At 57.0% G+C, this 12,647-nt stretch overlaps 1 protein-coding gene across 4 annotated transcripts in view; it reads right to left on the bottom strand.

Annotated features, from left to right (window-relative positions):
- Positions 1–3,922: 3,922 nt before the first annotated feature.
- The window catches only part of MAT1A (methionine adenosyltransferase 1A), a 40,663-nt gene continuing 31,938 nt past the window's right edge, over positions 3,923–12,647 (bottom strand). For all 4 annotated transcript variants that reach the window (XM_089313590.1, XM_089313591.1, XM_051833046.3 and 1 more), the window contains 4 exons: positions 8,628–8,846; positions 7,310–7,492; positions 6,473–6,606; positions 3,923–6,014 (listed from right to left, as the gene is read on the bottom strand). In XM_089313590.1, the coding sequence (XP_089169716.1) occupies positions 5,912–6,014; positions 6,473–6,606; positions 7,310–7,492; positions 8,628–8,846 (639 nt within the window). In that variant the 3' untranslated portion in view covers positions 3,923–5,911. The remainder of the gene's footprint in view (positions 6,015–6,472; positions 6,607–7,309; positions 7,493–8,627; positions 8,847–12,647) is intronic.

Below are 12,647 nucleotides of genomic sequence, written 5' to 3' on the forward strand. Positions count from 1 at the left end.
TTCACGAGTGAGACTGTGGAGTGAGGTGTGGGAGGTCCCTGAGCGTCCAGCGAACCCAGTCGTGTGGAGGAGGCTGGTGAGGCGGGAATGGGCAGTTATTAAAAGTAAATAGAGCAGGCCAGCGCCGCTGCTCACTAGGCTAATCCTACGCCTGCAGCACCGGCACACCAGATTCTGTCCCGGTTGCCCCTCTTCCTGTCCAGCTCTCTGCTGTGGCCCAGGAAGGCAGTGGAGGATGGCCCAAGTCCTTGGGCCCTGCCCACCCTGGGAGACCAGGAGAGGCACCTGGCTCCTGCCTTCGGATCAGCGCAGTGCACCAGCCACAGTGCGCCACCTATGGCGGCCATTGGAGGGTGAACCAATGGAAAAGGAAGACCTTTCTCTCTGTCTCTCTCTCTCACTGTCCACTCTGCCTGTCAAAAAAAAAAAAAGTAAATAGAGCAGAGTCCCACCCCAGCCATCATCCTTCAATACACCTAGGACACTCAGAATAGAACTCAGCGTGGATGACGGCGCTACCATAACTCTGCACACCTGCCTGGGGCCTGCCTGGGGCCCACCTGTCTGCGCTCTGTATTCCTGAGTCTTCAAATGAACAGTCTCGCTAAGCCTGACTGGCAGTGGCAGGCAGAGGGACCCTAGGACAGCGAAAGGCCTCACAGCCCAGAGACCGTGCGACTCTCCTTCTATGCCTGGGTCCTACCTTATCCTCTGAAGTTCCCACTCTACACCTTTAATCCCCGCTAACCCTCTGTGCTGCCTTTCCCCAGGGTCTCCAGGTCTCTCCTCCATCTGCTATCAGCCCCAATACCTGACAGCTTTCAGACCAAGTTCCCACCTCCTGATTGCCTGCTCCACATCTGGGCTCACCTTCCTCTGCGGAAAACGAGGGCTGTGTTGAAACTACTCAGACGCCTAAATCCGCACAGTCGTGGTGCTGTGCACCTAACAGGCGCTTTATAAAGCAAATCTGTTGAATGATTGCAGTTTTCGTCTAGCACCTGCGCCTGGCAGGACTGACCAGAGGGCAGGCAGAATCCTCCCAGCTTTCAGAACCCCTCTGGGTGGTGCTGAGGTGTAGTAGGTTATGGGTGCCAGTTCAAGTCCCAGCTGCTCCACTTCTGATCCAGCTCCCTGCTAATGTGCCTGGGAAAGCAGCAGAAGATGGCCCGAGTGCTTGGGCCCCTGAACCCAAGTGAGAGACCTGGGTGAAACTCCTGGCTCCTGGCTTCGGACAAGGCAGGAGAGATGGACACATCTTGGATTCATTCTCTGATGCAACCAGTGCTGCAGCCTGCACTGGAGCCAGGCATGAAATGGCAAACAAAGCAGACAAGGCCAGACCCCAGGAGTGCCCAGTCCCAGGGAGGCGACAGGCATTAACATGCAAGTGTGGGCATCTGTGAAGAATTAGAAGCTTTGAGGGGCCGGCGCTGTGGCGTATCAGGTAAAGCCACTGCCTGCAGTGCCGGCATCCCATATGGGTGCAGGTTCAAGTCCTGGCTGCTCCACTTCCGATCCAGCTCTCTGCTATGGCCTGGGAAATCAGTAGAAGATGGCCCAAGTCCTTGGGCCCCTGCACCCATGTGGGAGACCTGGAGGAAGCTCCTGGCTCCTGGCTTCGGATCTGTGCAGCTCCGGTCGTTGTGGCCAACTGAGGAGTGAACCAGCAGAAGGAAGACCTCTCTCTCTCTCTGCCTCTTCTCTCTCTGTGTAACTCTTTCAAATAAATAAATTAAAAAAAAAAAGATCCTGAGTCAGGCACAACCATTTTCCTGGCTCACCATATGATCATTCTTATAAATGAATAAATAAAAAAGCAGCTTTGAGTATCACTCTATGCGATGACAGATGCATTCATAAACTTCCCTGAGGCGATGACCACACAGCTGTGCACGGGTCAACTCATCACACTACACACCTTGAGTAGGTACGGCTTTCATTGGTCAATGATACCTCAGAGAAAGCAAAGCTCTGTGATTTGGATTGATTTACGGTAAGAGCTGTAGAATTATTGTTGCCTTAAAATAACTAACAATCATAAAAAGATTTAATAAAAATACAATCTTTGATTATCCAGAACCCAACAACAGCAGTTTTGGGGTGTGATTTAGAAGATGTTTAGGGGCACCTTCCCAGAGGTGGTTTGTAAGCTGAGCCTGGAAGGACCCAGGGGAACCACCATCGTGTGGAGAAAGGGGGCAGACAGGTGCCGGAGGAGCCCCAGCACCCGCGGGGGAGAACCGGAGGAAGCTCCTGACTCCTGGCTTCGGAGTGGGGCTGCACTCGGACACACACGCTGGCACCCTGTATTAAACACTGAGCAAGAAGCTAAACATGGAATGGAGTAGAAAAGAGAGGGACTTTTGAGAAACAGAAATTTCGTCTGTAATCTACAGGATGAGCTGGGGCATCCATGACAGGAGGGACAGGTGCCGAAGTCTTGGGGCAAGAATCAGGTAGGCCTGTCGGGGGAAGCCAAAGCAGCCTGGGGGTCTAGAGTGTGGTAGACGGTGGGGGTGGGGAGCCAGAGCCCAGGAGGAGGGAGGGCAGACAGGCAGGGGTGCAGGGCGGTGGTAGTCTAGTCAGCCCCTGTGAACTGTGTTCCAAGGGCACTGATGTACTAAAGGATGACGCGTGGGGAGGCAATCTGGCCATGTTTACCTCTGATAACCCTGCCTGTTCCCACATCAACAGCAACGTCCACGTGGCTGAATTTCCTGGACGCTCGTAAGCCTCCCCTCACCTCTCTCACCAGTCTGATTTCTGATTTCACAGTCGATGCCCCCTTTGTCTTGGAAGCACTGTCTTCACTCGGCTTCCCGGGGCACCCCAGCCTCCCAGGTTTGCTCCTACTCTGCTGGCCACTCCTTTGCTACTTCCACATGTCCCTTAGTTTTGGACAATTGCCTTGGAAGTTGGTTCTCCTTCTTGCTTTCTCCATTTTGTATTTTATACCCAAAGAGCCCTTAATCCACAGGCAAGTGCTCCAACGCATTTCCATGTCTTTTTGTTCAGACAGGTTCTCACAATATGTGTTTTCTGTAATGCATACTATTTCATCGCCTACCCCATCAAGCGGCTCCTCTGGGCATAACACCTGTCTCAGACAAGACTGTGGGACAATTCTGCCTTGACCAGTTCCTCTTCCCTCCTCTCTGCCACGCCCTTACATCTCCTCTCCATCTCTGGCCTTCCAGGCGCCCAGAGCAGCCTGCTCAGCCAGCGAGAGGGAGGAGCCGCCCAGCCTGCACCGCAAAAGCCCTACAGCTGACTGCTGCCCACACTGCCCCCAGGGAGCGGACTGTGCAGGTCCCACCTCCTCACCAGCTTCAACCAAGCGCTCCGGGACTGTAACACTAAGGACCACTGCAGGGAGAGCCTTCTAATAAAGTCTCACACTCGGAACCGTGTGAGAGAGAAATGTACATCTACTTACAGGTTTGGCTCCGCTCTCTCCAGACCAGACTCCCTCCCTGTCCCTCCACTCAGCCTCGATCACGTATTGAGCCATTTGACAAACACGGCGCGAGTGCTCACCTCACACAACTTCGCCGCGGACGAGGTGCGGAGAGGGACTAGTGAGTAAGAGACAAGGAACAGACCAGCAGGGCACGCGGCCCGAACACACCACTGGCCCGCGGCTCATTTCTGACCCTCTGTGGTCCCAAGGGCCCGTGTGAAACGGGTTTCCTAAGAATCCCTAGCTCAGTGGGATGTGGTGAAGCCCAAGTACAGCAGTGCAGTGGCTCAGCGCAGGAGCGGCGGGTGGGGGGAGCCTCGGTGCCACACCGGAGCATGCCACGAGGACAGGAATGGAGGGGCACTTCCCCGGGCACCTCATAATCCTGGGGGCGGGGGAAGCCAGGTACTGTTCATGCAGAGGGGGCATTTCGGGGTTTGACAGACAAAAGAAACAAAGTGGCTCCTTGAGTTTTTATTCACTATCCCAGCAGGAATTAACAACAAAAAGGCTTGAGTTTCATATAAATGGTGGTGACCAAAAAAAGACCTTGTTTCTCTCTAGCGGGTAGGGAAAGTATAAAATTCCAAATTTTCACTTCAAATATGGCCCAAGTTACAGGAACTCGGCCACCTGCAAACCCATCACTCCCTCTGCTGGAAGGAGTTTGAAGTCTCCTAGCAGCCCAGAGCCCCATGGACGGATCCAAGCACTTGTGTCACGAACAAGCTCTGGGGTGTCATGGCAACTTGGGCTTGCTTTGCTACCGTGAAGAGTGTTCTTTCTCTGATGGACAGAGAAAGCCTAGGGCAGTTGTCATAAAGTCCAAGGCACAGAGGGACGCTGCCTGCTCCCAAAATCCGGCTTTCCGGGCTGCCTCTCCCAGCCAGAACCAGCCCTGTGAGCCATGGAAAGCAGCTCCATCCCCAGTGTTCTCCTGGAGGCCCTGGTGCTCCCAGTCTGAGCCTCTGGTCCTGGGAGCTGGGGACAAGGTAGAGATGCTGTCGTGAGGGGCCCGGGCTGGGGCACAGGAGCCGTGGGTGGCAGTGGCCAGGGATCGGAAGGCAGGGGTGCATGCAGCTTCCAAGAGCCTCAAATGCCAAGGACCACTCAGGACCCGGGAGCAGATGTGCCCCTCGAAGGCCAGCTGGAGGGGCAGAGTGTCCTCAGGCCATCTCTGTCAGTGTGTCTGCCACCAGGAGGCGAGCCCAGCACCTGGGTACTATTTAACACCATGGATCTGGGCCGGAGGACCCTGGAAGGGGCATCCAAGGGACCCGCCCACTTATCCCAAGAGATTCACCCTCCATGTGGTACAAGGAGCCAAAGAAAGAGAAAGGACGAGGGACCCAGGATTCAATCCCCTGTCTAAAGTGCCGGCCGCCTGTGCTATGAAGAGTTACTGTCCCTGCTCCAGGAGGCCCAGGTGTGACTGAACTTGACTTGGAGCACTTCCACCAAGGTTCCAAAACCCCAGCCCTGCATGTCTCTGGGGGGCCACAGGGCTGGGACTGTAAGGCCACTGGAGCTCATCCCCAGCCCTAGCCCAGCCTCCCGGGCCAGGATGCCCAGCTTGCCCCGAACCACCTTGCAGGACAAATGTGGCCCCCAGAAAGGTCCTCCGGCTCACAGCCGGAGACCATGACCATGGCCCAGGGTCGCTGAGAGCCGACAGGTTAATCCCATGACTCCCAGCAACCCCGGGCCCTCAGGACAGAGTCCACAGCCTCATCTCACTGTGTGTGTTACAGCTCAAGCCTGTTTCTGGCAGAAGAGGGGGCACACGGGCTCCTGACCTGGTTCATATCTGGCCTCTGTTACCTGTGACTGTGGGACCTTGTGAGAGTTACCCAATTGCTCTGTGCCTCAGTTTCCCTCATTTACAAACAGGGACAGCGAAAGGTGCTGCCTCAGCCTGTTGCTATGAAGAAATGAGATCAGTAACGTGTCGGGGGTCCTGCATGCTGTGAATGCTTAGCAGACATCGGCCCTGTCCTCTCTCTGCCAGACGCCTGGCCTGGGAGGGGCTGTGCACGTAACTTTGGCTCAGAGGCGCCAGCCACAGAGGTGAAGGGGATACCTGGCTCCCCGGGGCCCTCAGGGTCCCTGAGGCCTGAGACACACACCGACCTGGGCACACGCCAGGGGAGGGAGGAGGACCTGGTCGGTGTCCTGGCATGAGCAGGAGGTGAGAGGGGGAATCTGCTCCTGAGAGGGCTGGTTTGACTGCTGAATGAACCGTGGCCTGGCCTGAGGGAGAGGTGGGGAACGGGGCGACTGTGGCCGACACCAGGAAGTCACCTGCCTCCTGTCCCTCAGAGCCATGACTCTGCCCCAGGGAAGGTGAAGGTGGGTGAACAAGGCACATCCTGGGAGGAGGATCCTGGAGAGGGGAGCACGGCGCCCTGGATGTGTCTGGGCCGAGACCAGGCCTGGCCGCCCCCAGCTCTAGAACACAAGCTTCTTGGGGACTTCCCAGGGGAACTCGTTTCTCCCAAAGTGGCCGTAGCATGCCGTCTTCTGGTAGATGGGCTTCTTCAAATCCAGATCCCTGTGCGTTCGGCAGAAGACAAGCTCACTTTAGAATGGAAACGGAGCGGGGTTGCCTGGGCCACACCACCGTCCAGGCTTATAGTTCAGGAAGCTGAGGCTCATAGACACGCCGGAAGCAGGGTGAACCCCGCTCTCACAGGGGCTCCCTCCTCCCCACTCCTCTGGCCTGGCCACTGAGTTCCAGAGAACAGGGCCATGGGAAGGGACAGCTCCCAGCCACCTGGCCTTGTAATTACTGATCTCAGATCCCCCTGCCACCCTGACAGCCCCGCTGGAGCTGGGGTCTGCTGGGCCAGGAAACGAGACCCTTCTGTTGTGACTGGCACTGCGCACAGCCACGGGCGCTCCCTACCCCCAGCCCCCCACTCTGAGAGGCTGGCGGGTCCTGTCTGTGGCTTCTCAGTTGAGCTGAGCGGCGGGGAGCTGGCAGGGAAAGGGCAGGATGGAGACACTCACCTGACGATCACACCCGGCCGGAGGTCGAAGTTCTTGTTCACCACATCCAGCAGCTCTTGCTCTGTCTTCTGAGAGGTCCCGTAGGTGAAGAGGGAAATGGACAGTGGCTCGGCCACACCGATGGCGTAGGAAACCTTCCAGAGAGCACCAGAGTCAGGGGCCGTGCGGGGTCCGCCCTCAGAGACCTTGGTGTCCCCAGGAAGGGGCAGCAGGGACCATGCACGTCTTGCCAACATCCTCTCTGCACCTGGTCTGCCTAGGGAGCCCTATTGTCTTCCCAGGGCAGCTTTTTGGGTTTTTTTAGTATGCACCTCTCTCCCTGGTCACAGTGTCCAACACAACACAAGGAGGCCGGTGCCGCGGTTCACTAGGCTAATCCTCCGCCTAGCGGCGCCGGCACACCAGGTTCTAGTCCCGGTCGGGGCGCCGGATTCTGTCCCGGCTGCCCCTCTTCCAGGCCGGCTCTCTGCTGTGGCCAGGGAGTGCAGTGGAAGATGGCCCAAGTGCTTGGGCCCTGCACCCCATGGGAGACCAGGAGAAGCACCTGGCTCCTGCCTTCGGATTGGCGCTGTGCGCCTGCCGCAGCGCGCCAGCCGCAGCGGCCATTGGAGGGTGAACCAACGGCAAAAGGAAGACCTTTCTCTCTGTCTCTCTCTCTCACTGTCCACTCTGCCTGTTAAAACACACACACACACACACACACACAGGGAATCACGTTGGCAAAGCCATGTTTGGGTGGCTTCCCCATCATGCTAGTTTCTCCTTAACTCGCAGCAGTGCTGGGTCGAGGCCCTCGGCTAGCCAGGAGGGCAGGGGGATGGGGAGGGGGTCACCTACCTGGACGAGAACTCTGCGGCAGAGCCCTGCTTTCACCAAGGACTTGGCTACCCAGCGGGCAGCGTAAGCCGCCGAGCGGTCCACCTTGGTGTAGTCCTTCCCCGAGAAGGCCCCTCCACCGTGAGCCCCCCAGCCGCCATAGGTGTCCACAATGATCTTACGGCCGGTGACGCCTGCATCCCCCTGCAGAGGGGAAGAAACGAGAGATGAGACACAGAGACCCTAAATCGCTGGGGACGTACCATGAGGGCTGCTGGACTACAACTAAGAAAGGCTGCCCCAGGCTGCCTGCAGGCATTTCACAGAGCGCCCTCTGCTGGGAGTCAGCCAGAAGCCCTGGTTCTGATCCCTGCTCCGCCCCTAGCCAGCTGCAGGAAGCAGGCAGCCTCACTGGGAAATGCAGAAGATGGGCCAGAAGCTCTCTGGGCAGCCAATCATCTTCTAATATCTGGTTTCGAGTCTGCAATAATGGAGAAACCCAACTGCAGATGGGAATTCTAGTGAATAATTACAATTTTGGGCTGTGGCTCTGGCTAGTCCCGCCCAGGAAACACCATGCTGCTCCCTCTCCAAGTGTGCTCTGGGCGACATCAAGCTATAAGAGACATCTCAAAAGGGTGGAGGATTTGGGGGAAGTCTGCTTACCCGGTGGTCCCCGCTTCTAGAGATGCACGGTTCACACTGGTAGGGCTAGGCTTTGAGAAGCTCTGCGAGAGCCAACAATGGACTTTGCCTTTTGTTCACCCCGTGTTTCTACATAACACCTGCTCACAGCGCCCATTATGAGGCTTAACCTGTGCCAAGGCTTCCACGGCTGAGGTCCCCTGGCAGCTCTGCCAATCTCTACCTCCCCGCTCCTGCCGGACAGGGCAAAGTAGGCAGCAGGTGTCTCCATATTAAAAATCTACCCCCCCCCCAACCTCGGTGCTCACAGGAGCCCAAAGCAGCCTGTGGCAAAGACCTGGCAAGCAAGACTTGGAACAGTCAGCCATGAGCAAACGCCGTAGTGGGAGTGAGCATCTGAGTAGGGCACGGCAACATGGCCATGGGAGACGGCCAGAGTGGAAGGCCAGGCAAAGCTAGGTGGGGGAATCGTGGGAGTACGTCCCCAATTCCTCGAGTACTGACAAACACCGAGCAAGCCTCCCGGAGAGTGCACTACAGGGATGGGATCCAAAATGTACCAACTTCACATCTGGTCACTGGCCAGTTCCACCTGAGCCACCCAAAGCTCCCTCTTGTGGTCTGTGTGCTTTGAGACACAAGCAAGCCCAGCCACCAAGACAAACTGGGGTCTTACTCAGAGACCAGGGCGCACCTGGGGACCTCCAATGACGAACCGCCCGCTGGGCTGCAGGTGGTAAATGGTGTCTTCATCCAGGTACTTGGCGGGCACCACGGCCTTGATCACCTGCTCCTTCAGGGCCGTACGCATGTCCTCCAGGGTTACATCTTCATCGTGCTGCACGGAGATGACGATGGTGTGGATGCGCACAGGGATGACTGCACCATTGTCCTGCACGTACTGAACTGTCACCTGTCCGTCAGAAGGGCAAGGAGACACGGTGATGCTGAGGCTCGAGCTGAAGGCACTTCCCTGCTAGGCACAGATCCCCAGCAGAGAGACAGGGCTCCCAGGAGCCAAGTGGGACCTCACTCATCAAGGGATCTTCAGAAAATTAAGCTCACACATTGTTAGACTTGGAAAACTTCTCCATGTTGTGGGATGACTTAGGCATTAGGCATAACTATTCACATGTGTGGCCACAACTTGCATTGCTTGGAAACTTGGGTTTCTTCTTGATTGGGAACCCACGAGGCTTATCCCTTCTTCCTCAGAGGTATCTGGGTGCAGACCGATGTGCCCCTGGACAAAGCCCTCTCCTATCCCTCCTCGCCCCAAGGTACCCGTGCTCTTGCCAATGACCACAGGAATCCACGAGCCTCATGCAATTGACAAAAGCAAGGATATCTTGCCAAACAGAAGGCTTTAGCCTAACGGGTATCTGTTGGCACCAAAATCTTCTGAGAGAGAAGGGGAGGAGCCCAGGAGGTGGTCTCAGCACCCTCAGTGGAGCACCCCATGGTACATGGGACCATGGACAGAGTGCGAGGGATGCAGCCATTAGTATATATGTATTATATATTAGTACATTATATACATTAGTATATATATATTATATATATATTAGTATATAAGAGACCACTTTACAAATGCGAAAACCAAAGTGCTGGGAAGCAAAGTCACACAGCACAGAGAACCAATCCCTGCTTGGCCTGACCCAAGAGCTGCCACTCCCACTGCAGCGCAAACAAGACGTTGTCTGTTACTGACACACCAGCCAGTGCAGGAGTCCGACGCACGGACTGATCTGCTTTGGTAACCAAGGGAAGCAGCCCAGGCACTTTGTGTCTGTGGAACAAACAGGAAAGAGCCAAGAGCCGGTGAGGATGGCAGATAAGGCTGGGAAGAGTGCGCTGGTTGAGCATGCCAGAGAAGAGAAGCTGTTACCACCCCCATGTCGCAGACAAGGAAGTAGAAGTTCCAGGAAGTAAATGGCTTGGTGGAGATCACACAGCCGGAAGAGCTGGATCTGACTGGGAGCTGTATGGCCTGATGGCTGGGGACCCTGCCCTACAAGAGCCAGAGGGCTGTGCTGGGCCACAGGCCTGGTGCTGCCAAATGCAGTGCGGATCCACCATGGGAGTGCCCAGAGGGTCTTAGGGGCATGCAAGGGTACAGCGATACCAGGTGGTCCAAGAGGCACGCTGGCCAGCAGGCTCAGGACTGGTCCCTACCCAGGGCCTGGACAGGACCAGGGGACAGCAAGCAAGGCTTCCCTGGGGCTGTGCCTGCAGCAAAGTCTCGGCCCGCCAGAACCCTCAGAGAGCCGACAGGCACTGGGTCTGTATCAGGGCTCTTCTCTGTCTTTCTTGGTTCAAAGAGCAACGAGGTATGGTTCAGAAGCAGGGAGAGAGCGAGCCCCAGCCAGGAGATGCCTCACCCTGGCAAGATGGGCAGAGGAACACTGACATTGCTGTTAGGAGCTATCCTCAAATGCTGGGCACTGTACCCATGGGACCCCATGAGAGGCTGTGGGAATGGGGGCAGGGTGGGAGTGGTGGGCCGAGAGGGGAGTTCCCAGAAGGGGACGCCCTGTGGCAGGCCCTGGGACCGGTCGTGCCACGTGGGGGCTCAGAGGGCTCCCCTGGAGACTCCCCCCTCCACGGCAGCCAGTCCCATGCAGCGTCCTTGTGGGGCTATGGAAGTGGACGGCAGAGCAAAGGGCTCTTATCTCGTCACGTCAGCAAGATGTGGGGAAAAACACACCATGGAAAACACGGCTTCGACCAGGTACAAAAATAGCCATCGTGCCGCCACCCGGTTCTCGGTATCAGCAGCGAGAATTTGTTCAGGTGGAAAGACCCATCCTGTTCACAGTCCGCACCCTGGCGAGAGGACGAGAATCCTTCACAAACAGGGCTGGACGAGAAGGCCCTAGCGGTCATTCCTGGAACGCCGCGGGGAGTGAGCCAGGCTGCCCCACAGCCTGTGGCCGGGAGGCAGGGCACGGCATGGCAGCTGCCTTAGCACTTCTCAGAGAATTCCGCGGGAAGGGAAGCCTCAAGGGAGCCCACCTTGCCTCCTGCCTTTACTGCCTCCTAGACTTGGAAACCTCCCATTCCCCATCTAAGCAAAATGCAGCTTAGGCCACAGGGGATCCTCCACTCCCACTGCCACACAAGGAAAAGCAGAGCTCCGACAGCTGCCCTGTTCCAGGAGCCCCTCTTCTGGGAATCTCCACCCTGTCTCTACATCTCCACACTGCCCCAGGACACGGTAGGGCAGGGCAGGCCGACTCGTGTGTGCCCCTTCTTTTGGCGCCACCACAGTCTCTGTACTTAGCTCCCCTGCCCCACAGCCTCCACGGACACGCACGGAACACTGATGACTCCACTGCCCATCCTGCGGGTCACATGGACAATGGCAGAAAGCCTCAAGGGCAGCTCCTGTTAGGCCACGAGCACACTCCCCTCGCTCCACGCACAGCCAGCACACAAGCTGGGCTCTGTGCACTTGGCGTGAGGAGTCTCAGAGTCCCACGCACCACGCTGAGATCTTAAAAAAAAAAAAAAAAAAAAAAAAAAAGATGCCAAATTCTGAGTGCGGGAGCCAGAGGAGGGGCCGCGGGTGGTGGCCAAGGAAGGCACCCGGGAGGAGGTGGGAGCTCTGCCGAGCACTCACGGAGAGGCGAGGACCAGGGAAGGACCCTTCGCCTGACGAAGCACAGGAGCACAAACCTGCAGCACTGACAGTGGGACGGTGTGGGTCCGGCAGAGCTCAGGGGCAGGGGTGCGGGCAGAGGAAGGTGCAGCTGGAAGGCCACAAAAGGCTTTGAATGCCAGAGGACCAGGCAGACGCATGTCTCCCCCCGCCCCCCAGCCCTGGAAGCAAGTATGAAGTCAGCCTGAAGGAAATGAACTGGGGTGCTCGGGAGAGGGGGGTGAGCCTGCCCGGCAGGGTGGCAGGACAGCAGCACTGGGTTGGAATAAGAAAGACATCTGATGGGGAAGATGTGGGGCACAGGCAGGTTGGGGACAGAGACGGCGCAGGGTGGGACTGGGGAGGGCTGGCACTCTGCCCATTCCCTCAGCCCAGCGCAGAAGGGAGGGAGCAATGGGGCTCATCACTTAGAGCCCTACAGATGGGAGACTGGGGAGCTGGGTGTGTGACCGTGGACATGGGATCCACGAGCGTGGACAGAAGGAGGGGTTGTGTGCAGGACCAAGGACCAAGAACTGGAGTGCTGTGGGGAGGGGGGGGGGGGTTGCGAGGCAGGAGGCCACGAGGAGAAGAGCCATCAGGGTCATTGGGGTTAGCCAGGGAGAGGACGTTTGGGGAGTGAAGGCCACAGGAGGCCTCCATGTATGTGAATGCTTGCATCAGCGCTGGCTCTCGGATACAGGCTCCAAGACAGATTTCAACACTGCGGGGAGCCGAGAGGTCAGGGCCCGTGGGGATGGAGCTGGACACGACAACCTTAAGGCCTTTCTATGAGAAACAAAAGTAAGAGAAAGGGCCACGGGAGGACACACACAGCACACGCAGCCTGTGTGTGAGGACGGGCATGGAGCGGGCCGTCTCAAACCGGCTCAGAAGTGTTTGGCAGGACCTGGAAAAGCAGCAGAGTTGAGGAATGGTAACGCGACAAGAAGAGAGAACCGCTCTTTCAACTTTTCTGCTTGTTTGTCTGCTGTAAATTTTTTATGATATAATATGGGGGGTACATGGGGGGGGAGCCCTAGAGCTGAGGATTTCTCAAATAAACAGCTCCTT

The sequence above is a fragment of the Oryctolagus cuniculus genome, chromosome 15 (genome assembly GCF_051225735.1).
Source record: "Oryctolagus cuniculus isolate XC-2025 breed Fujian yellow rabbit chromosome 15, ASM5122573v1, whole genome shotgun sequence".
NCBI lineage: Eukaryota > Metazoa > Chordata > Mammalia > Lagomorpha > Leporidae > Oryctolagus > Oryctolagus cuniculus.